Source organism: Trichosurus vulpecula, chromosome 7 (genome assembly GCF_011100635.1).
Source record: "Trichosurus vulpecula isolate mTriVul1 chromosome 7, mTriVul1.pri, whole genome shotgun sequence".
Taxonomy (NCBI): Eukaryota; Metazoa; Chordata; class Mammalia; order Diprotodontia; family Phalangeridae; genus Trichosurus; species Trichosurus vulpecula.
The window spans coordinates 63,115,554-63,138,281 of NC_050579.1; the positions used below are offsets into that span (position 1 = coordinate 63,115,554).

Here is a 22,728-nt window from a genome sequence, read left to right on the forward strand (position 1 = left end):
TAGTGCCTGGCACACAGTAAGTGCTATATGAATATAAGCTATTATTACTATTTTTATTATTTGTGGTAGATAGAGTGTAAGAAGTGGGATAGGGCTAAGGAAAAATCATGCGATAAAATAACTTCTTATCTTCACTAATTATCCTTGTGAAGTAGAAGTTATACTCTGTTGTTTCTACTTTGAAGAGCTTTAAATGCTGTTGGTGATGACTAAATTTGGTGCTCTGGTGCAAAGTCCTGATCACTTTGCCCTAGTTATACATCTGTTTTATTTTTCACTTATTATCCTACTCATTTTGTCCTTGCAATAAATATACTGGTATATATTGTTTGTTAACTTTTCATTTGTACATGCCCTGTCTTTTCAACTAGATTGTAAATCCCTAGAAGGCAGGTACCATATTTCATGCTTTTGTAATCCCCATGGGGATTATTAGCACAGTATTGAATATACAGTAGGTGCTCAATATCTAATTGATGGTGGGATGGTTGATTGAAAAAGGTTTCATGTGAATTAGAAAACAAGAATCCAACATAACAGTAGCATCTGCATTGTCTCATTACAGTATTTCATGACACCACTGAAAAGATTTCTGACACCTACAGAATTCGATACTGTATTCATCAACATTCCTGTAAGTAAAGACTGTGTAGTTTAAATTGAAGACATGGATAAGCTTTTAGAATATGTCATGGGAAACACATAAAACATGTTAGTTTGGGGATATACTTATTTTTTGTTGGTTTTACTTTGCTTTATTATACTTTCTACGTTCCAGTTTGTAATTGCAGAATGTTTTGTGGCATAAAGATTTATATTCCATATTATTCCACAGAGAATTTCTATCAACCTAAGAGCTTTGTAAGGACATCAGTCCCTATTCTGTTTCTTGCTAAGCCAAGAAAGGTGGTGCAATGGACAGAGTGTAGGACCTAGAACTAGGAAGACTTGAGCTCAAACCCAGCCTCAGCCACTCACATGTAGCTCTGGGCATGCCACTTAACCTCTACCTCAGTTTTTTCATCTGTAAAATAGGGATAACAGGTACCTTCCAGGGTTGTTGTAAGGATAAAATAAGATAATGTTTTTGAAATACTTTGCAAACCTTGAAGCACTCTACAAGTCTTAGCTGTTATTATGGCTAAACATATTATCCATTTCTGTATTTACCTTATAGTTGTAAGATGTTTTCTTTAGAGTTTTTAAAGAAAAATTTAGTCACCATTCAGGTGAAGAATAAATGAATAAACATACATTCAGTTATGATAGTCTATAAGATGGTAAACTTCACTGAAAATTCCCCCCTCTCTGTATGAAGACAATTTTGTACTTTTCTCTTTTTCGTGAAAGAAAGAATCCAAAAGATATCCTCCTATTTAGTAGTCTATGTTCTATATCCATTGAGATGACTGGGCATGCCATTTTAGTAACATTTCTTACCTCTTTCTTCATCCCTACCCTGACCCAGACCAGCCTAATCCTCTTGCCCACTGTGTCCAGAGTATTGTCCCAGTACCATTTTCTCTCCTGCCTCTTCTCTGCTTTGCCACATCCGTCATTCGAACATTTGCCTTCAGGTTCTGGGTAGATTCCAAATACCTTATCATCGCACGTATTATTCTAGTAGTAAGAATGCCCAAGTGAATTTATTTAGAGGAGTGGTTAGATTTTCATGTACTTTAACAGGGAAATAGAGGCAAAGAGATGGCTTACTCAAAATTAATTTAAGGAAGATGCTAATTGCAAAAGCCTCATAGCATAATGAGTGGGGTGCTAGACTTGAGGTCAGGAAGGCTTAGATTTGAATCCTCACATAGGCACTTAGTTACTATGTGCCTGCGAAGTTATTTTACCTTGGTTTTCTCATGTGCAAAATCGGGATACAAATATCATTTACTATATAGGGTTGTTGTGGGTAGCTACCCCAACTCTCTCACTTTTTCTTATTTACTCTGTTTCAAAATTGAAAATCAATTTCTGATACCCTGCGGTTCGTATTTAGTGTCAAGTACCTGAAGTTAAGAAGACTGATCTTCCTGAGTTCAAATTTGGCCTCAGATTAGTTGTGTGAACTGGGGCAAGTCATTTCACCCTGTTTGCCTCAGTTTCCTCATCTGTAAAATGAGTTGGAGAAAGAAATGGCAAACTTCTCCAATACTTTTACCAAGAAAACCTCAAATAGGGTCATGATGAGTCAGATAGTACCGAAATGACCAAACAACAAAAATAAGTTTATTGTGATAAGCAAATGAGATAGCATATCTTAAGTACTTTGGGAACCTTGAAGTGCTATATAAATGTGAGCTGTTATTAAAAGATTATCCAAAATATGCTAATATATTTACCCTCTCCATCTCTCTCCCACAGAACCATCCCTTATAAAAAGAATAAAGAAATAGGGAGAGGTGGGAGGACAATTCAGCAAAATTAATGAAGATATAGAGAAAGTGTGCTAAGTGTCCTATACCCATAGGTCCCCTTCTTTATATAGAAGCTGATGAGGTCCTTCCCTTTTCTCTTCTTTGAGCTCCAGTTTGGTTATGATGATTTTGCCGTGTTCAGTTGAGATTATTTGGTTGTTCATTCCTCTTTCATTGCTTTAGTCATCTCATGTATTGTTTTCCTGGTTCTGCTTACTTTACTCTGCCTCAGTTCATTTATGTCTTCCCATGCACACACATCGATTTTTCCACATAGTGGGTAGAAGTACTCATGATGTCAGATTGCCTTTCAGCATACAAGAACAATGCTTGTCCTAGAAAGCTTGAGATGTGGAACTTCCTAGATTATAGCTTCTGATCTTAGGAACCATTTGACATTCCAACTATTGCGGATTTTACCGTTATCTCGACAGAGTGACAAGGACAAATAACTCTGGTTTTATTTCCATTCTCCTGTGCAAAAATTAGTCTTTTAAGCCAAGGTAAACTCAAAGGCACCAAGGAGGGGAATAATGGGAAAATCGAGTCCTTGATTCAAATAGAGGAGGTGTCTATCTCTTCCCGGTTATGACATGCATTTTCTGCCTGAAGCGTAGAAATCATCTGCCTTTCAGAAAAATTGTGAACTTCTTTTGCTTGTTAAGTAGCGCTGCTCAACTATTTAGTCAAATTTATTAGCTCTTTCTTTCTGCCATTAACTGTCTGATGTTTTAAGCAATTTAGTGTGACTGCTGTTAGCTTAACATAAGGATACCATTAATTGACCAATGTACAAATCTAATTTTTCACACCCAGGGACATAATCGTTACTTTCTCTTGTCAATAAAACATTAAGCACTTGACTAATTTTATTTAAAAATTATAAATGATTACAAAGTGGATAAAAAGGAGCCACACATATTTTGCATGCTGGACAAATTAGCTCTTAATAACTAATAAGTTAATTTCTCTTGTTGCATGGACACTGACATTTCAAGGCAAAGTCTGCTATTTCCCATGTGTGATTTATTTCTTTAAAAATAAATCTACAACCCTGATATTGGCAGATTTATGTGGGGAGATAAATCAACTTAGTGATGAACAGCAGCTCCAACCACAATTTGGGTTCTGTATTGTTGGGGTGTGGGTGATAGGGTGGGCTAAGGAAGGTGGGCTCTTGAAGAATTTGATTATTAATGTTCTGTTATTATTTTCTTTTTCAAGGAACTGGTGAAAGTTCACCGAAACCTGACACAAGAGATTAATGACTCCATTGTCAATAAAAATGACCAGAATCTATATCAAATTTTCATTAACTACAAAGAAAGGTAACTTTTTAAAATTAGTTTTTTCAATTAACAAATTTCTCTTCTGCCTATCTTTTCCCCAACTGGAAAAAAGAAAGAAAAATAAAACCCTCATAACAAATATACATAGACAAGCAAGATGACTTCTCACATTGACCATGTTTGTGAGTCTATCAACTCTCTGTTAGGAGGTGAGTAGCATTCTTCATTCTTAGTCCCTCTGGAATCCTGGTTGGCCAACATATTGGTCAGAATTCTTAAGGGAAAAGTAACATTTAATATTTTTAACCTTTGCATTACTCATTTGACCAGACATGGGCCACTATAGGAAGCATTTGTGCATTGTGCTAAGGCTGAAATGATAATTCTTTATTTTTTAATCAGCCTCCTGTAGATCTGGTTGTGTTCTAGTCAAACATAAAGTTCTTTTTTGTTACATGAAAATTTTTTACTATGACAAAGACATCATACAGTTTTTATGATCTTGGTCTTTCCTTCTTGCCTTTGTACAAGGCCAGAAGAGAAACATTTGTAACTTTTACAACCTTGAATCGGACTCCAGGAATATCACCAACAGCATGACCTTTTCGACCAAATGCAGCAACCAAAACTTCATCATTTTCCTCAATAAAGTTCAAGCAGCCATTATTGGGAACAAAGGCAGTGATTTTTCTGCCGTTCCTAATCAGCTGGACTCTCACAGTCCTGATGGCAGAGTTGGGCTGCTTGGCTTCCACACCAACTTTTTCCAAGACAATCCCTTTGGCATGAGATGCTCCTCCAAATGGGTTGGCCTTCAAGGCAGTGCCCAAATGAGCTTTTTTGTATTGCTTGTCATGCCACTTTTGGTCTTTCCCGTGGCTTTGGAGTTTTCTAGCAGTATGAAGACCACGGCACTTACTGATGCTGCTGCCATTCAGGCCGAGAGAAAAGAGAGCTAAACACAAAATTCTTTTTAAAAAATTTTTTTTTATTTAATATTTTAGTTTTCAACATTGATTTCCACAAGATTTTAGTTACAAATTTTCTCCCCATTTCTACCCTCCCCCCCATTCCAAGATGGTATATATTCTGATTGCCTTGTTCCCCAGTCAGCCCTCCCCTCTTTCACCCCAGTCTCCCCAGCATCTCCTTTCCCCTTACTTTTTTGTAGGGCAGGAAAGATTTCTATGCCCCATTCCCTGTATATCTTGTTTTCCAACTGCATGCATAATACAACTTTTTAAAAAATTTTCAAGCATCTGCTTTTAAAACTTTGAGTTCCAAGTTCTCTCCCCTCTTCCCTTCCCACACACCCTTCCTAGGAAGGCAAGCAATTCAACATAGATCACACGTGTATCATTATGTAAAACACTTTCACAATGTTCATGTTGTGAAAGGCTAACTATGTTTCCTTCCATCCTATCCTGTCCCCCTTTATTCAATTTTCTCCTTTGACCCTGTCCCTTTTCAAAGGTGTTTGCTTTTGATTACCTCCTCCCCCTGTCTGCCCTCCCTTCTATCATCCCCCCTTTTCTTTATCCCCTTCCCCTTACTTTCCTGTGGGGTAAGATACCCAATTGAGTGTGTATGTTATTCCCTCCTCAAGTTGGATCTGATGAGAGTATGATTCACTCATTCCCCCTCACCTGCCCCCTCTTCCCTTCCAACAGAACTGCTTTTTCTTGCCACTTGGATTCTTATAGCATTGTGGGTGCATCTTTTTTTTTTCTTTCAGAATCACAGTGGTTTAGGGTAAAGAGCAATGGAAGGAGAGACAGATGATCTAGGATCTAATCCTAGTAGCTTTCCCATAAACTAAATATGTGATTTTTAGTACTTTATCTCTCTGTGCCTCAGTTTCTACATATGAAAAAGCAGGAGGTTGGTTTAGATTAAACTCAAGAACACTGATTACAGTACCTACTATGTGCATGGCAGTGCAATATAGTAGTCAGTCAGTGAATAATCATTTTTAAATGCCTACTGTGCCATACAGTGAAAAACAAAAGAGTCTCTAATCTTGAGAAGCTTAAAGTTTAATGGGGCTTCCAACAAGCTACATACAGGATTAATTGGAGACAGTCAACAGAAGGAAGGCATTAGAGTTAAGGGGTGTCAGGAAAGACTTCTTGTGGAAAGAGGTATTTTAATTGAGACTTGAAGCAAGCCAGAGAAGCCAAGAGGTGAAGATGGAAGGAGAGCATTCTATCATAGGGTTCTATCTAGCTTAAAACAAACAAACAAACAAATACAACCAACCAAACAAAAAACCAATGAATCTATTAGATGATATTGTTTATATAACAGAAGTGAGTTTTCCTTTACTAAGACTTCTGTTGGTTGTCAACTGTCTGCTGAGAAGATACTCAGGCAGCCATAGCTATATGCCTGGACTGACACAAAGAACCAAAAGTCCTCTTCTTCCCGGAGTGCATATCTAAGAGGTAGCTCAAAAGAGATGTGAGATATACAAATTTACAGAATCCATCCCAAATGTTTACATGGACTGTTTGTGCCCAACCGTGGTAGAACATTCCAAGCTCCTTTGGTCTGATCAGTCACAGTCTGACACACTGTAACTTGATGCTAGCATAGTGATGTCATTTTGGTCCTCTTCAAGAATGAAGTACAATAACCAACCAACCAAGCATCTAGGAGGTAACAGAGAGCCTTCTCAAGGACCACTGCCCATTGGTGTATTGATTCATATAGAGACAAATTACCTCCACCTGCCAAAAAAGAACCTACAAATTAGATCTAGAAAGTCCTGGTCAAGAAAATAAAAACTTTAGGGACATAGGTCATGTTTTCATTGCTTTTTCTAACTGAAGGCTTTGGGGAGGAGATAAGGAGGAGATGGAAAGAGCAAAATCACATATAGAAAGTTAACAACTGGTGAAGAAAGCAGCTATACAAGGGAGATGTAGTGTTTTGGAGCAGGGTTTAAGATACAAGATAGAATTATTGCATCTTAAGAGTTATGTCATCTTAATCAGGGATGGAACATGCCTAATGAGAGCCCATTAAAAATACACTTGCTTTGTGGGAAAGAAGTGAAGACGTGAAGATTTGGTCAAGAAGGCTTTAAACTGAAAAGATGGAGGAACAGGGAAAAGCTATCCAACTCTATCAGGTTAGGCAGATATCACAAATGGAAAAAAGTGGGAAAAAATAGAAAGCAGCTTGGTAGCTTAGTGAATACAGTGCTAAACCTGGAGTCACTGTTGTGGCCTTAGACACTTAACTTTGTAACCCTGGGCAAGTCACTTGACCTTTGTTTGCCTCAGTTTCCTAATCTGTAACATGAGAATAATAGCACCTACCTCCCATGGTGGTCGTGAGAATAAAATGAAATACTATTTGTAAAGCACTTTGAAGACCTATTAATTCATTCAAATGTCCTGTAATTTAAAGAAGACTATTAACTTCTCTTCAAACATGAATGCCAGTAACAAGAGTCATGGTTTCATATGACTGGGACTCAATATACAGAGTATATTAATGGTAACAAAGTAAAGTAGAGATCTTAATTAAAATAGGAAAGTTCACCCTCATAGGTATTACTGAGACTTAATGGGATGTGAACCATGACTGGAATAGAGCAATGGCAGGGTATGTCATATCCAAAGGGAACAGAGTAGATAAAAGGAGGGGGGTGGTAATAGCTATATCAAAACAGTAATATCACTCTATGGAAATACAGCAATGGGAGAAAGGCAAGGACTTGTTTATGGTCCAATGCCAGGAGAACACAAGTTATATAGTGATGAGAATATATGATAGAACATCTAGGTCAGAAAGGGGAATTGAATGATGCTTTCTAGAAAGAGAATGCAAAACTGCTCCAGAGGAAGGACATGACACATAGCAAGGTATTCCAACCATCTGAACATCTTCTGGAGGAGTCTCATCAAATCAGTTGAGAACTTCTTGGCCTGCCTTGTTACATAATTTCAATTTTAAAAGATTTGGGGGACTTTACTTCAGGTCCTCATTCTTTCCCGCAAGGAAACGTTGGTTGGTGATGCATAAACCACTGGAACCTTGGGAGGAAGGGACCATGTCAACTTAGAGTTCAAGATAGATAAGAAAGAAAATTACCGGCAAAGTTTGACATCTTACCTAGATCTTAGGAGAGCAGATTTGAAGGAGTTCAGAGAAAGGACAAATAGTAGGAACTCAGAGTTGAAGATTCTAAAGGGAAAGTTAGATGAAGAGAGGTAAGATCTTCTCAAGAATGAAATTCAGACCACACAAGCACATTTGTTCTGTTGAGGAAAAAAAGGAAAAATTGTCCAAAAAAACCCAATACAGGGAATTCACTTACCATTCCCGATACACTGAGTGAATGAATGAGCATTTATACTATATGCTGATCATTGCACTGAGCTTAGGAAATAAACACATATGCAGAAACAGTCCTTATCCTTATGAAGCTTATATTCAAATAAAAGGAGAAAACACACTTTTGGATGGTGGCGAAGGAGAAGCCTTTCAGTTTGGTGAGTGGGGCATAGGGAAAGAATAATAATGGCTAAAAATGATATAATACTTTTAGGTTTGCAAAGCACCCTACATGTTATCTCATTTTATGCTTGTATGAAGATAGGTAGACAGATAATAGATAGGTTAATTATGGACATCTATTTATTAAGTGCTTAATGTGCCAGGCCCCGGGCTAAGCACTACAAAAACAAGAAAACAAGACTGCCACTGCTCTCAAGGAAGAGGGGCAGGGAGACAACACGCAATGGGGACGTAGAAAGGAGGGGATATGGGTTGAGTCACTATTATTATCAAAAATATATAAAAGGACTGGTTTCTGTATCCCAGCAAGTGATATCCTTATTTGAATAACATCTCTAAATGTTGGCGTGCACAGATTAGTAATATAAAAATATACGTCTGCATTAATAGGGAGGTCTTATGATAATAACTTGCATTTATATAGTGCTTTTAATGTTTGTGAAGTACTTTACATATACTATCTCATTTGATCATCACAGTAATCTATAAGGCAGGAGATACTAATATCCCTATTTTGCAGATAAGGAAAGCAAAGTAAAATAACTTTTCCAGAGTCGGGTAACTACTAAACATCCAAGAGGGGAGGGGAGGATTAGAATCCAGACCACAAGACTGATATCCCAACCACTTTGTTGTTCAGTTGTCCTTTAGTTGTGTTTGATTCTTCAGGACCCATTGGGGGTTTTCTTGGTAAAGATACTAGAGTGGTTTGCCATTTCCTTCTATAGTTCATTTTATACATGAGGAAACTGAGGCAAACAGGTTATGTGACTTGCCCAGGGTCACATGTAAGTTTCTGAGGTCAGATTTGAACTCAGGAAGATGAAGCTTACTGATTTCAAGCCCAGTGCTCTATACACTGCACCACTTAGCTGCCCTGCATCCGCTATATCATGCTGCTTTTGCAATTAGCAATTAGCATCTTTCTTAAATTAATTTCAAATGATCTATTTACCTCTATTTTTCCCGTTCAAGTATATGAAAATCCAAATACTTCCATAAATAATGTCATTTGGACATTCTTACTGGGGCTAAACTGTCAGTCTGAGCAAGCCACCTCTCCTTCTGAACCTCCCTTTATTTTGGACAATGCCTTTTTTATGCTCAAGGCACATATATTCTTCATTTTTTATTTTTTAAAACATTTTTATTTCAAGTTTTGAGTTCCAAATTCTTTTTTCTTTTCTCTTTTCTTTTTTTAAATTTATTTTTATTTTTAGTTTACAACACTCATTTCCACAAGTTTTTGAATTCCAAATTTTCTCTCCTTCCCCACTCTTCCCCCTAAACCCCAAGACAGCATGTAATGAATGCAATGTAGGTTCTACATATACCTTCACCTTCAACTTATTTATGTAAGAGTACAGTTGTAATGAAGAATTACAACCAATGGAATGAATCATGAGAAAGGAGAAACAAAACCAAAAAGGGCGGGGGGGAAAGAGAGCAAAAAATTTGTCTCAATCTGCATTCAGATTCCATAATTCTTTCTCTGGATGTGCATAGCTTTTTCTATCATGAGTCTTTTGGAGCTGTCTTTGAACCTTGCATTGATGAGAGGAGTCAAGTCTATCAAAGTTAGTCCTTACAGATACTGTGTTTCTGTAATCATGTATAATGATCTCCTGGTTCTGCTCCCCTCATTGAGTTCCAAATTCTATCCCTCCTCCCTCCCTGCCCTCCGAGATGGTAAGCAATTAGATATAGGCTATACACCTACAACCATGCAAAACATTTCCATATTATTCATTTTGTATAAGAAAATTCGAATAAAATAAGAAAATGAAAGTGAAAATAGTGTGTTTCAGTTTGTATTCAAACAATGTCAGTTCTTTCTCCGGAGGGAGATAGTATGCTTCATCATTAGTCTTTTGGGATTGTCTTGGATCATTGTATTGCTGAGATGCCAAGTCATTTACAATTCTTCATTGAACAATATTGCTGTTACTATATATGCCATTCTCCTGGTTCTGTTCACTTCACTGTGCATCAGTTCGTGTGTCTTTCCAGGTTTTTCTGAGCTTATCCTGCCTGTTATTTCTTATAGCACAATAGTATTCCATTACAATCATGCAACTTGTTTAGCCATTCCACAATTGATGGGCATCCCTTTGATTTTCAATTTTTAGCCACCACAAAAAGAGCTGCTATAAATATTTTCGTGCAAATAGGTCCTTTTCCCTTTTTTTGGATGTCTTTGGGATATAGACCTAGCAGTGGTATTGATGGATCAAAGGGTACATACAGTTTTATAGCTCTTTGGGCATAATTTGGACATTGCCTTTTATTCATCTTTAAAATGAGAACCAGAAAGTCTCTGTTACTTACTTCATAGGTGACTATTGGGAAGTACTTGGTAAATACGAAAGCTCTTTAGAAATGTGAGTTCTTCTTATTCATATCATTACCACTCTGGGATTTCAGTGATTCTTAGATTGAAAGGGAGACCAATCCAGAAGCCATTCTTGAAATCATCCAGGCCATTCTCTTCATTTTATATATTTAATTCAATTCATCAAACCTCAACTAAATATCTTCTGTGGTCAGGATATAGTACTAGGTATAGGTGACAGGAGCCTGGTTCTTTTCTATTGGGTGACCTGTTCCTGATGGGGACCTCTGCCTGGTCCTTGTCATGGCTAGCTCATTGCTCGCCAAGCAGGGGAGGATCCTGCAAAGGGAACATGCACTGATTCCTTCTTCTCCGACCATGATCATATTTCTAGTGTCTGATTGGTCTGTGACTTTTTTCTCAATCTCTTTCAATCAAAACCTGAGCTTGACCACTCACTCCCTACCACGGGTGAGGGGTAAAACCAAAAATGAGCCTGTGGTATATAATACATACACAGGGAAGCAAGTATTATATGTGTGATAGTAAAAGGGAAGTGTGGTATAGTGAATGGAGAGCTGGCCTCAGTTGAAAAGAACTGGGATCAAACCCTGCCTCTGATACATGCTGCCTTTGTGACCGTGAGCACTTAACCTTTTTGGTGCCCCCTCCAAAACCCATCCAGGTTTTCGTCTATAATGGCAAGGGGAGCTTCCTGCATAGGAAATGGAAGTTTCCCATGCTAATGAAGGGAGCAGTCTGTTTCCTTTTTTCTACCTCCAAAATATAAAGTAATGCACTATAATATCATGAAATAAAAAAAAATACTAGTAATTGAGAGGTTTGAAAAAGGCCTTATGAAGAAAGTGGTAAATGAGACATGATTTAAAGGAAGCTAGGTACAGGTGAGTAAAGGGAGTATAATCCAGGCATGGGGGATCACCTGTGAAAAGGCACTGATGGCAACTATCAAGCTACATAGGAGAACTGAGGTTCAGATATATCACAATTAAAGTGACTATTAAAATAATCTCAATACTTAATATACCTCTGATAATCAATCAATAAACATTTATTAAGTGCCTACTGTGTACCAGGAACTGTACTAAGAGCTGGATAAGCTTCCAATAATATTAGTCCAAATTCTTGTTTTCACGTACATACATATATATATATATATATATATACATATGGAATATATAAATACTTTCTTATTTTGACTATGGCCCTCTAATTGGGGGCCAAAGGGTGGGAGGGGAAAGAATAAGGATTTACTAAGCACCTACTATGCACCAGGCATTGTACTAAGTGCTCTAAAGCATATAAAGTACATATTATCTCATTTGAACCTCACTACAACTCTGAAAGTGAAAAATAGGTACTGTCATTATTGCTATCTTACAGTTGAGGAAACTGAGGCAAATGGAGATTAAGTGACTTTCCCAGAGTCAGACAGCTAATAAATGTCTCAGTTTGGATTTGGACTCAGGTCTTCCTAACTCCAGGTAGAGGACTCTAACCATAGGATAGCACCTAGCTATTTCTAATCGCTACCACAGTGCCTGCCACAGTAGGAACTTAATAAAGATTTGTTAATTGGTTGATTAGTTGTTATTTAGTGGTTAGTGCTAACTTGATTAGTAGCCAATTAGTAGATTGATTAGTACTTGATTGTTGTAGGTTTTCTTAATTGTGGTTTTATGTAGACACTTATCCTGTGTCTCTGCCTTCCGTTTCATTCTGGTCCTTTGTTATTCATTTCTATTTCTTTTTCCCCCCCTTTTTGTCCTTTTTTTTACCTTTCAGATTGGTTATTTATGGGCAGTACTGCAGCGGAGTGGAGTCAGCCATCTCTGGTTTAGACTTTATTTCTAAGACAAAAGAAGATGTCAAGTTGAAACTCGAGGTGCCCTTACCTTTTTCTTTTAATGTCATATAGAAAAAAAAAATAGTGGAATGAACCTCTATGAGAATTGTTACGATATGTAAAACTTTCTGGTATATATAATATTTCTGATATGTACAAATAATATATTAAGATGATTTGTAAATATATAATATATAAATAATAATTAGAAAATAAGGCTTTCTAATTATTTTTTTCTATTCTGACTATTCTAATTATCCTGACAATTTTTTGATAACACTGCTTTAGAAAACAGATACACCTCATTTTATGTAATAGATATACTCAGGCAGCATACATTTATTGATGCCCACTCTCTGCAAGGCTGTATGCCACACATAAGTAGGAAGATAAAGTATGTCTGGTTCCTTTGTCCTGTAATCTACAAGAGGAGATTCACACATGCATGTATTGTTGCTGTCCGATTGTTTTTAGTCACATCTGACTCTTCATGGAGTTTTCTTGGCAAAGATACTGGAGTGGTTTTTGCCATTTCCTTCTCTAGCTCATTTTACAGATGAGGAAACTGAGGCAAACAGGGTTAAATGACTTGCCCAGGATTACACGGCTAGTAAATGTCTGTGGCCAGAATTGAACTTAGAGAGAGGCGTCCTCCTGACTTCAGGCCCTGTACTCTATCCACTGTGCCGCCTAGCTGCCTTGTTTACTACATTAAGTTAGATTTAAAATATTTTAGGGAGTGGGTACAAATGTGGTGTATCTGTGATCCCCATCTCCGAAATTCCTGAGCATTTTCTAATATGTGACTGTGCTTGGCACTTGCCCCTGAATCTAGCAGTTCATCTAAAGGGTTAATCTATGGTGATCGAGTAATTCAGATTTAGCCTAAGGTTCTTATATGATGCTTCTTTAACATACTTCTAGGAATATGTTTGAGAGAACCTTAGATATTATAAGATTTTAAGTTAAATAGCTTTTTTGTGGCCTGGTCTGGGGAAACTAATTTCTATTTCTGTAGGATAATAGGTTCTGAATTCCAAACAACCAAGAAAGAAATGCTCTTTTAGGATACAACCTTTTCATAATTTAAAGGCTTCTTGTATCTCTTTCATTGTTCAGTAGAGAACTTCCATCAGAGATGAACAGTAGAACTTAGAATCATGGTATTAATGTATGGTATTTCAACAATCTCATTTTACAAATGAAAAAATAAAACTAAAAAAAAACCACCTACCTGAAGGTGACTGAGTTTAAATGATTTGCCCATGGTCACACAGGTAGTAGTGAAAGAGACAAGATTCAAATCTGGGACCTCTTACTGAATACCATTGTACTCTACCCTGGACAGACTTCATCTGGAATATTACGTGGATTTCTGGATGCCATGTTTTTGAAAGGGTATTGCTAAGCTGAAAAGCATTCAGAAATGGGTGTGAAGTGTATGAAGATGGGGAAGGGTCTCAAATTCATGCCATATGAGAATGGGTTAAAGGAACAGAGAATATTTAGCCTGAGGAGGAGGAAACTTTGCTGGGTTCATGATAACCATCTTTAAGAATTTGAAGGATCACCATGAAAAAAGGAGTAGGCAATAGTCAATAAACATTTATTGAGCACCTACTATATGTCAGATATTGGGGATAAAAAAAAGAAAGAGAAAGACAGCCCTTGATGTCCAGGAGCTTACAATCTAAAGGGAAAGATGACACAGAAAAGGAAACTGAAAAGGAGGACAGGACCACCAGAGGGTACCCATGTGGGGGCATGATATTCCTCTGAGGAACATGATGTTAATGGACTCAGAAGCAAGCAGAGCAGCTGATGGGAAATGGAATTTAACTGGACAATCCAGAGCCCTCTGTAAAGGGAATTTTGGGAGGAGTTTATTACTCTGCCCTCCACGTCTCCATCAGAGGAGAGACTCAGCTGAGGGTGCTGAGGAAGTGTTGAGTATCAAAGTGTTGGATCTGAATAGACTTTTCTGTTTGGACTGAGAAGGCAGAATGAGAAGCCCTGGGCCAGAGTTGCACAGAGGGAAATTTAGGCTTGATTAGATGCTCCATTAATGTCAGGAAGAACTTTCTAAAAGTCAGAATGATGCAAAAAGTGGAATGAACTACGTGGGTGGGTAGTAGGTGTTCCTTCACTCATGATCTACCACCAATAGCTTGATGAGCATCAGTCACTCAGTAAATAAACATTTGTTAAGTTCCTACTTTGTGCCAGGCATTGTGCTAAAGGTTGGAGATACGAAGAAAGGCAAAAGACAGTCCCTGCTCTCAAGGAGCTCATGGTTGATTGGGGGCAATGACACATGGACAACTACGTACAAACAAGACAGATACAGGATAAACTGGAGATAAATCAATAGAGGGATGGAATTAGCATGAAGGGGAATAGGAAAGGCTTTCTGTAGGTGGGGTTTTAACAGAGAGTTGAAAGAAGTCAGGAAAATCAGGAAATAGAGAAGAGGAAGGAGAGATTTTCAGGCATGGGGGTGGGGGAGGAGCCAGGGAAAATTCCCAGAGATGATGTCTCTTGTGTGAGGAATAACAAGGAGGCCAACATCTCTCATCTCAGAGTAGTCATGATATAGAACAGGAATGGCACAGTGCTAGGTCCATCTGAGTTCAAATCTAGCCTGACAATTATTAGTTACGAGACCCTGGGTGAATCACTTAACCTGCATCTGCCTTAGTTTTCTCAATGGGAAAATGGGAATAATGGCATGACCTGCCGCCCAGGGTTGTTGTGAGGATCAAATGAAATGATGTTTGTGAACTTCTTAGCTGAGTTCCTGGAACATAGCAGGCACTTCATAAGTGCACTTTTTGGGGGGACAATTCTTGTTTGCTTACTGGTTAAATTAGATGACCACTGAGGCCCCTTCTAACCCTGAGATTTTGTGATGCCTCCAATTATACCATTCTGTCCACTTAACATTTCTACTTTAAAGAATTAAAATTAAAATCAAAGTCTTTTTATTTTCTGTCTTAGCAATATTAGTATCATGTTTGATACCAAATGAGAGAGGATAGAGAAATGCTTGGTTACAATAAGGTTTTGCTATCATCTTTGGATTAAATTTGTTTGTTCATGCATGGCAAGGAACAGTGGCTTTGTCTCAGCATTCAAATGCAGTCCTCGCATTTCTAGTATGCTAATTGTCTCCATTCAATATACGTCCTCCCTGTATCTGTGGTCTTCTTGAACAGACTTGAATAGACCAAGATCTGTTTTTCTGTAGTTAGCCTCTTCAAATTGGTCTATCTGTTAACAATCAGGTAACTTCATTCGATCTTCTGCATCATCCGTTGATGCTTTAGCTTCTCATTTTCGGGGGAATGCGGAAAGATGTGATCTTGGGCCATTACAATGAATTTTCTGTTGATTTAAATGTATTAAGTTGTCAGAAAATGTGATTATAACAGAGGTCAAATCCCATTTTGAGAAATAGCATTTGAATGGGAATTTCTGCAAAATGCAAAGATAATCAAGTCTAGGCCGATGGCCAGCTTATTTCTGACAGTTGCAAATACAATGGAATTTCAGGGCAGGAAGAATTGAGATCGTTTCTGGGGGTTTATTGTAATGGGTTTTGACCTGCAAAGACTTTAAAAAAAAAGTGTAAATGCCCCAGCTGAAGTGGTTTCTGGTGCTCATCTCTTGGAGGAAAATATCTTTTGTGGGATGAATAAACTTAGAACCATTTCCTAATCCTCGGTTCCCAGCCTACTTGAATAGTTAATTCTCTTTATTCAGATGAGCCAATTACCTACCAAGTGATTTATCTTACTGTCACTCAGAAGGCCTTGTAATACATACCCACTTGTGAAATGGTTGTGCTATATGCTCACTTATTAAGCTCTTACTGTATGTGTGACACTGTGCAAAATATTGGGGATAGAAAGGCAAAAGATATTCCCTTAGCTTGTATACGTCAAAAAGGGGACTTGAAGCCAAGTCTTTCTGATGCTGATGCCTGCTCTAACTACATCATGGTTATCTCTAAGACTATTCCTTAAAAGAACTAAAGTCAAAACCTTTTTTTGTCTTAGCGATATTAGCATCGTGTTTGATACCAAAAGAGAGAGAATAGGGAAATGCTTGGTTACAATAACATTTCACTATAATCTTTGAGTGAATTTGTTCACACATGACAAGGAAGAGGTAAGCAATGTGTTAGGACAACAAGGTGTGTGTGATAACTCTTCTGTGTTTAACTTAGAATAGAGGTCACATATCCCCATCCAGCCTTACACTTCTGCCTCTCTACATACATGACCCTTTCCTCTTTCTTTTATCTCTTAGGGGTGTAGGCCTAGTGGTGATATCACTGGGTCTAAGCTCTTTGTGGAGCAGCTAGGTGGTGCAGTGGGTAGAGAGCACTGGGCTTGAAATCAGGAAGACTCATCTTCCTAAGTTCAAATCCAGCCTCTGACACTCAGTAGCTGTATGACCTGATTGCTTTTGTTTCTTCCTCTTTAAATGGAGTGGTGAAGGAAATGGCAAACTGCTCCAGTATCTTTGCCAAGAAAACTTCAAAGGAGGTCACAAAGAGTCAGACAGGACTGAACACGAACAATTACTTATGTTTATTCCTTTGATCCTAATGGTTGACAGTGATGCTTTACCTTCCAGGCAGTGCTTGGGAAAACAGTGTCCTAGGCACCATATTTCCTCCCAGACCCATGATTTTATCAGTCAAGGGAATTTCTGATTGAGGAAACTCATTTTACTAATGCATATCATCATCGTCTCTAGTTCTAGAGATACGTGCAGAGCTGGGAAATGACTTGGTCAAGGTCCCTGTCATCTTTAGTTCATTCTTGTCTGTCTGCATACTAGTCTGTCTAACATCTATATTGGAAGGCAAAGGGGTCTATCCATAGACTGCTTTATGGAAGTCTTTTTGAAGAGGAACAATGTGAATTCTTTTGTTGTTAATTGCTAGGGAAATGGCCATGATTATTTAGTTAAACTTTTCTTTGTTCTGGTGGAAATATCATCTTCTATTTTGAGAGGAAGTATTCCTGGTATGGTGGGTTGGGACTGGATGGTTGTTTGCCAACCTATATATTCCATGATCATCAAACTCTTACCTGTTTAACTATTCTTCCTCAATCCCCATTTCAGCATCATCATCCATTCTCTCCTCACCTCCCCATTTCACCTTTTTGGTGAAGGTGTTCACCAGAATTCTTTCCTGGACCCTGTTGTCTTTTTGGCTACCTCATAGCTCTTGTGGGTTTGTTATAAATGACTCCCAAATCTATATTTCTTATTGTTCAGTTGTTTCTGTTGTGTCTGACTCATTGTGATCCCATTTGGGGTTTTCTTGGCAAAAATACTGAGGTGGTTTGCCATTTCCTTCTCCAGTTTATTTTACACAAGAAGAAACTGAGGCAAACAGGGTTTAAATGACTTGCCCAGGATCACACAGCTAGTAAGTGTCTGAAGCCAGAATTGAACTCAGGAAGATGTCTTCCTAACTCCAAGCCCAGTGCTCTATCCACTGCACCACCTAGCTGCCCACATAGCTATATATCTAGCCCAAATTTCTCACCTGAATTCTAGTCACCCTTTATCAACAGCCTATTGAATATCCCCTTCTGAATTTCCCATAGAGAACTCAAATGCAGAGTGTCCAAAACAGAACTCATCACCTTCCCCTCAAACCTACTATTTCCAGCCAAACTTCCCTATGTCTGTTGAGGGCACCACCGGCCACTGAATCACTCAGGTTTATAACCTCAGAGCCATCTTTGATTCTGACCAGTTACCAAGTTTGATTAATTCTGCCTTCCCAACATCTCTTACATCTGTCTCCTTCCCAAAGGTCCCATAGCCAAGCACTCCAGTTCATACCTTCTTCACCCCTCCAAGTCTATGAGGAATCCTCGACTCCTCACTCCTCCATTTCCAATCTGTAGCCAAGGCCTGTCAATGTTCACTCTGTAATATTTCTTGTACGTGGCCACTTCTTTCCTCTGCCACTGCCACCACCTTGGTTCAGGCCCTCATCACCTCATCCTGGACTAGTGTCATAGCCTGCTGGTTGGTCTTGCTACAAGTCTCTCCAGAGTGCTGGTCCATCTTCCACTTGGGAGCTGTCAAAGTGATCTTCCTAAGGTGCAACTATGACCGTGCTACTCCTCTCCTTAATAACCTCCTATGGCTCTCCGTCACCTCCAGGATCAAATAGAATGTCCTCTGCTTGGCATTCAAAGACCTTGATAACTGCCTTCCTGGCCTACATACCTTTCCAGTCTTATGCCTTCCATCCCTCCACTCCCTCTGCTATCTAGGGAAGCTAAGTAGTTTGCCTAATGCCACATGACTAGAATGTGTTAGCATTTGAACCCAGGTCCTGTGATTTCAGTGGCAGCTGTCTTTCACATGTACCACTCTTTGTCTAGAGCCCATCTTTTTGCCAATCCTTTATTACCAATCTCTTGCAGCCTTAAAGCCACACCTTGCCTCTCACCATTCTCTTTTTTGGGACACGCCGTGCTTTGATCTTCAACACTTCCTTCTGCCTCAGTGTGTGTATGTGTGTGTGTGTGTGTATATATGTATATACATATAATATATGTATTTATGTGTGTATGTATGTATATACACATATGTGTGTATGTATGTGTATATATATATGTATACGTATGTGTGTATATACACATATACACACATATCTATGTGTATATATACATATTCACATACACACACACATATATATGTATTTGTGTGTGTGTGTGTGTGTGTATTGTGTATGTATATAGGTTTCATTGACTTGGCCAGTTCTTCTGGCTCCTGGTATTGGCTAGTTGAATTCTACAACTCCCTCTACTCTCAATGTATGAATTCCTCTTTTATCCTGCCTTCTCCAGCCCTACCTTTTCTGAGCCTTTACTCTTTGTGTGAAAGAAGATTCAATCATCTGTCATGATCACCCTGACTGTGCTCAGTTCAGGTCCCTCCCAAAGCAAGGCCGTAAGAGCCAACACAAGAGAATCCTACAGGAAACTAGGGGCCTTTGATTTCTCTTGGGAATACCCTCATATGCATCCAGTCTGCCAGTGTCCATTGTTCCTGAGAGAGTTTCCCAGGGATGTGCTGATAACTGGCTCAACAGAAAAAAAAATATTACCTAGAACACACTTTTAAGTTTAATCAGAATTAACATTTTTCTCAATTACCCTTTTATGTCTAGACCAGTGGTGTCAAACTCAAATAGAAAAGGGAACCACTAAATCATACATAAAGTTCCCTGTGGGCCTTATATTGACTTAGTTACAAAAATGTAATGTTTTCAATGTTTTATGGGATTTTTATTTATTTTGTTAAATATTCCCCAATTACACTTTAATCTGGTTACTTGGAAATTGATACCTCTGGGCTAGATAATCAACAATAACAACTCAAACCCTAATTTATAGAGTTTGCTGAATTCCAAGGTGCAAATGCTCACACTGAACATTTAACAATCGACTGGAAGGCTCAAGCTGGCTCCAACACATTCCTGGAGTTTCCTCATTTTTATCCTAGCTATTCTTAGAGGTTTTCTCAGGGCCATTGTGTTGACAGAGATAAACTTATAGGGACCCATGGCAGGTTTTCCTGCAACACATATCACCTTCACACTTATTTCCTGTCTCTGAGACTCTTTAGAAATCAGTCAAACAACAGGTCTATATTAAGTGTCTATGAAGTGTCATCTGTCATCGTATAGGAGGTAGTTAGCAGGATGTGCTCATATTTCTTTCTTTTCTTTTCTTTTTCTCCCCCCTTCCTCCTGAGGGTTGCTAGGAGCAGGCAGTCCGCAGTTTGCTCAAGTGGCCATGAGATGGCACTCCGACATCCTTGGTAGCCAAAACTGTCTATTCATTGATTCATTGGGGAAAAGTTAATCAAGTGCTTAATGTGTTGCAAGGTGCTCCAAGTGTTAGGTTCCGTGGAGGATAAAGGAGGAGTAAGATGTGCTCCTTGGCCTCAAGAAGATCACAATCTAGCTGGGAAGATCCAGAACACACCAATTTAATACACAGTGGAGTGTGAAGGGTGGCTCAAAGGGCTCTAAGCATGCAGCAGTGGGGAGATCGCTTCTAACAGTTACCTTCCCTTCAGGTGAGCAGGATCTAAAGATTCAGGAACCTCCTTTGGAGACAAATTAAGCTTTTCATGACAAAGTAAAATATTACAATGTGCGTGATCCAATTCAGTAAACAGCTGAGTGGCCCCAATAGCAAACAACATAGACTCTTGTCTTCACAGAGTTTACAGTATGTGTGGTGTTTTGGTTGTCTGGGATTGAGATTAGTATTAGAGCAATACAGTGTGGTATGGTGAAAATGCACTAGACTTGGCACCAGAAATGATCTGGGTATGAATCATACATCTGACACTAACTATAGGATCATGGTAATATTTAACTTCTATGTGTCTCGGTTTTATCAGCAAAATGGGGATAATAATAAAGGAATATATGAGAAAGGGTTTAACTGCTTTTTGGTTGTTGGTCAGTCACTTTTCAGGCATGTCCAACTCTTTGTGACTCCATTTGGGTTTCCTTGGCAAAGATACTAGATTGGTTTGCCATTTCCTTCTCCAGCTCATTTTACAGATGAGGAAACTGAGGCAAACAGGGTTAAGTGACTTGCCCAGGGTGACACAGCGACTAAGTGTTTGAGGCTAGGTTTGACCTGGGAAGATGAGTCTTCCTGACTCCAGACCAGATACTCTATTTGCTGTGCCACCTAGCTGCCCCGTTTAAGTGGTTACTTTGTGCCAAACACAATATTGAAGAATTTCCTGCCCTTGTGGAGATTGCATTCTAGTGGGGAGTAGTAGCTAGGGACAGGTGTTTTGTTTGGGAAGTCACAGAGATAGGATAATCCATTGGCAAGATCTTTCCAGCGGCAATGGTAATTTTAACTGGATTCAATTTTGAGAACAAAAGGTAGAAAATAATAAGGTGTTTTGCTCTAGCTTAGAAGCCAGCTTGGTTGAAGAAAAGGATGCACTGTCTTAGAAAGCACAAAACTGGGTGACTTAGGTCCTGAGGGCATGGTCTCTGTTGGCATGTACCTTATAAGAATATGTGAGGATCAAATAAGAAAAGGTATATAAAATGCTTTCTAATCCCTTGAGTGCTATAGTAATATGTGCTGATTTTTTTTTATTATTAGGAAATGAATAAGTACATTGGTGAGGTCAGACAGAGGGTATGAGAGGTTCCAGAATCATGTCTTGCTGGAAGAATTAATTTGTTTTAATAGATAAGGAGAACTACAAGAAATATCACTTAAAACAATTTATATGGTGTAGGAGAAGAAGAAAAAAAGGAAAGGGACATAGAGAACTATCCTAAAAGCAGACCTGCTTATAACTGGACATTTCTTATAGTCCCATTACAATAGTAACTGAAATGTTTCCTCCTCTACATGCTGTACTTCTCCTATTATTCTTTTATACCATATTATAGCTTAGCTTGTGTGCTTATCATTTCTCTTCTACTGGACTGTAAGTTTCATAGGGGAGGGAGTTATGGCTTCTTCTTTTTAGCCCTCACAGCCTGGCAGAGTTAAGTCAATGACCATTTATTAAAAACTTAGTATGATCCAGTTACAGTGTAAACCATGAAGGATACAAATGCATGAAAAAAGGAAGTCCCTGCCCTTAAAGCACTTACATTCTAATGGGGGGAAATAACATATAAAAGGGAGCTGAAAGGGGTGGGAGATGGGAGAGCAATGAAGACGGATAGCTTGCCTAGGCCCTTTCTCAACATGGAGCTTCCAGGAGGAACTTACTAATGGGAGCAGGGGGCCATAGTGGCAGAGGAATGGCCCCAGGTGAGAAGGCCAGATGGGATAAGGAAACTTCAGTAGGAGAAGGCAGCTGAGGCATAATGGGTAACTCTGGAGCATCAGAAGCAGAACCAGGAGGAAAGACAAGAGAGAAATTCTCTCTGAACCTCTTTATTGAATTGAAAAGAATCTAGTTCCATTTTCTTGACCCTCCCTTTCTTCAATCTGAGACCACAGATTCACTCCTTTGACCAAGAAACAAATCCTCATGCTGCTTTGGCCCTTAGAGAATGACCCAGATATTAAGAGTATGGGGGATCTTGTTAAGGGAGTGAGGGTCAACTGAAGGAATTGGGTGTTCAATTCGAAGGAAAGTAGACTGAGGGAGATCATTGTAGTTCTCTTCACATATTTTAAGAAAAATTGCCATGTGGTAAAGAAATTAGACTTTCTGTTTGGCTCCAAACAACAGATCTGGGAGCACCAG

At 38.7% G+C, this 22,728-nt stretch overlaps 2 protein-coding genes across 2 annotated transcripts in view; one reads left to right on the top strand and one right to left on the bottom strand.

Annotated features, from left to right (window-relative positions):
* Positions 1-22,728, top strand: part of VAV3 (vav guanine nucleotide exchange factor 3) — a 309,997-nt gene that overhangs the window by 121,584 nt on the left and 165,685 nt on the right. Inside the window, 3 exon segments of the mRNA XM_036768194.1 lie at positions 566-634; positions 3,645-3,748; positions 12,375-12,474. Coding sequence (XP_036624089.1) covers positions 566-634; positions 3,645-3,748; positions 12,375-12,474 — 273 coding nt within the window.
* LOC118856399 (40S ribosomal protein S23-like) lies at positions 4,204-7,826 on the bottom strand. Its single transcript, XM_036766681.1, has 2 exons — positions 7,811-7,826; positions 4,204-4,664 (listed from the first exon to the last, which is right to left on the bottom strand). The coding sequence occupies exons 1-2, from the start codon at positions 7,824-7,826 to the stop codon at positions 4,204-4,206; spliced, it is 477 nt and encodes a 158-aa protein (XP_036622576.1).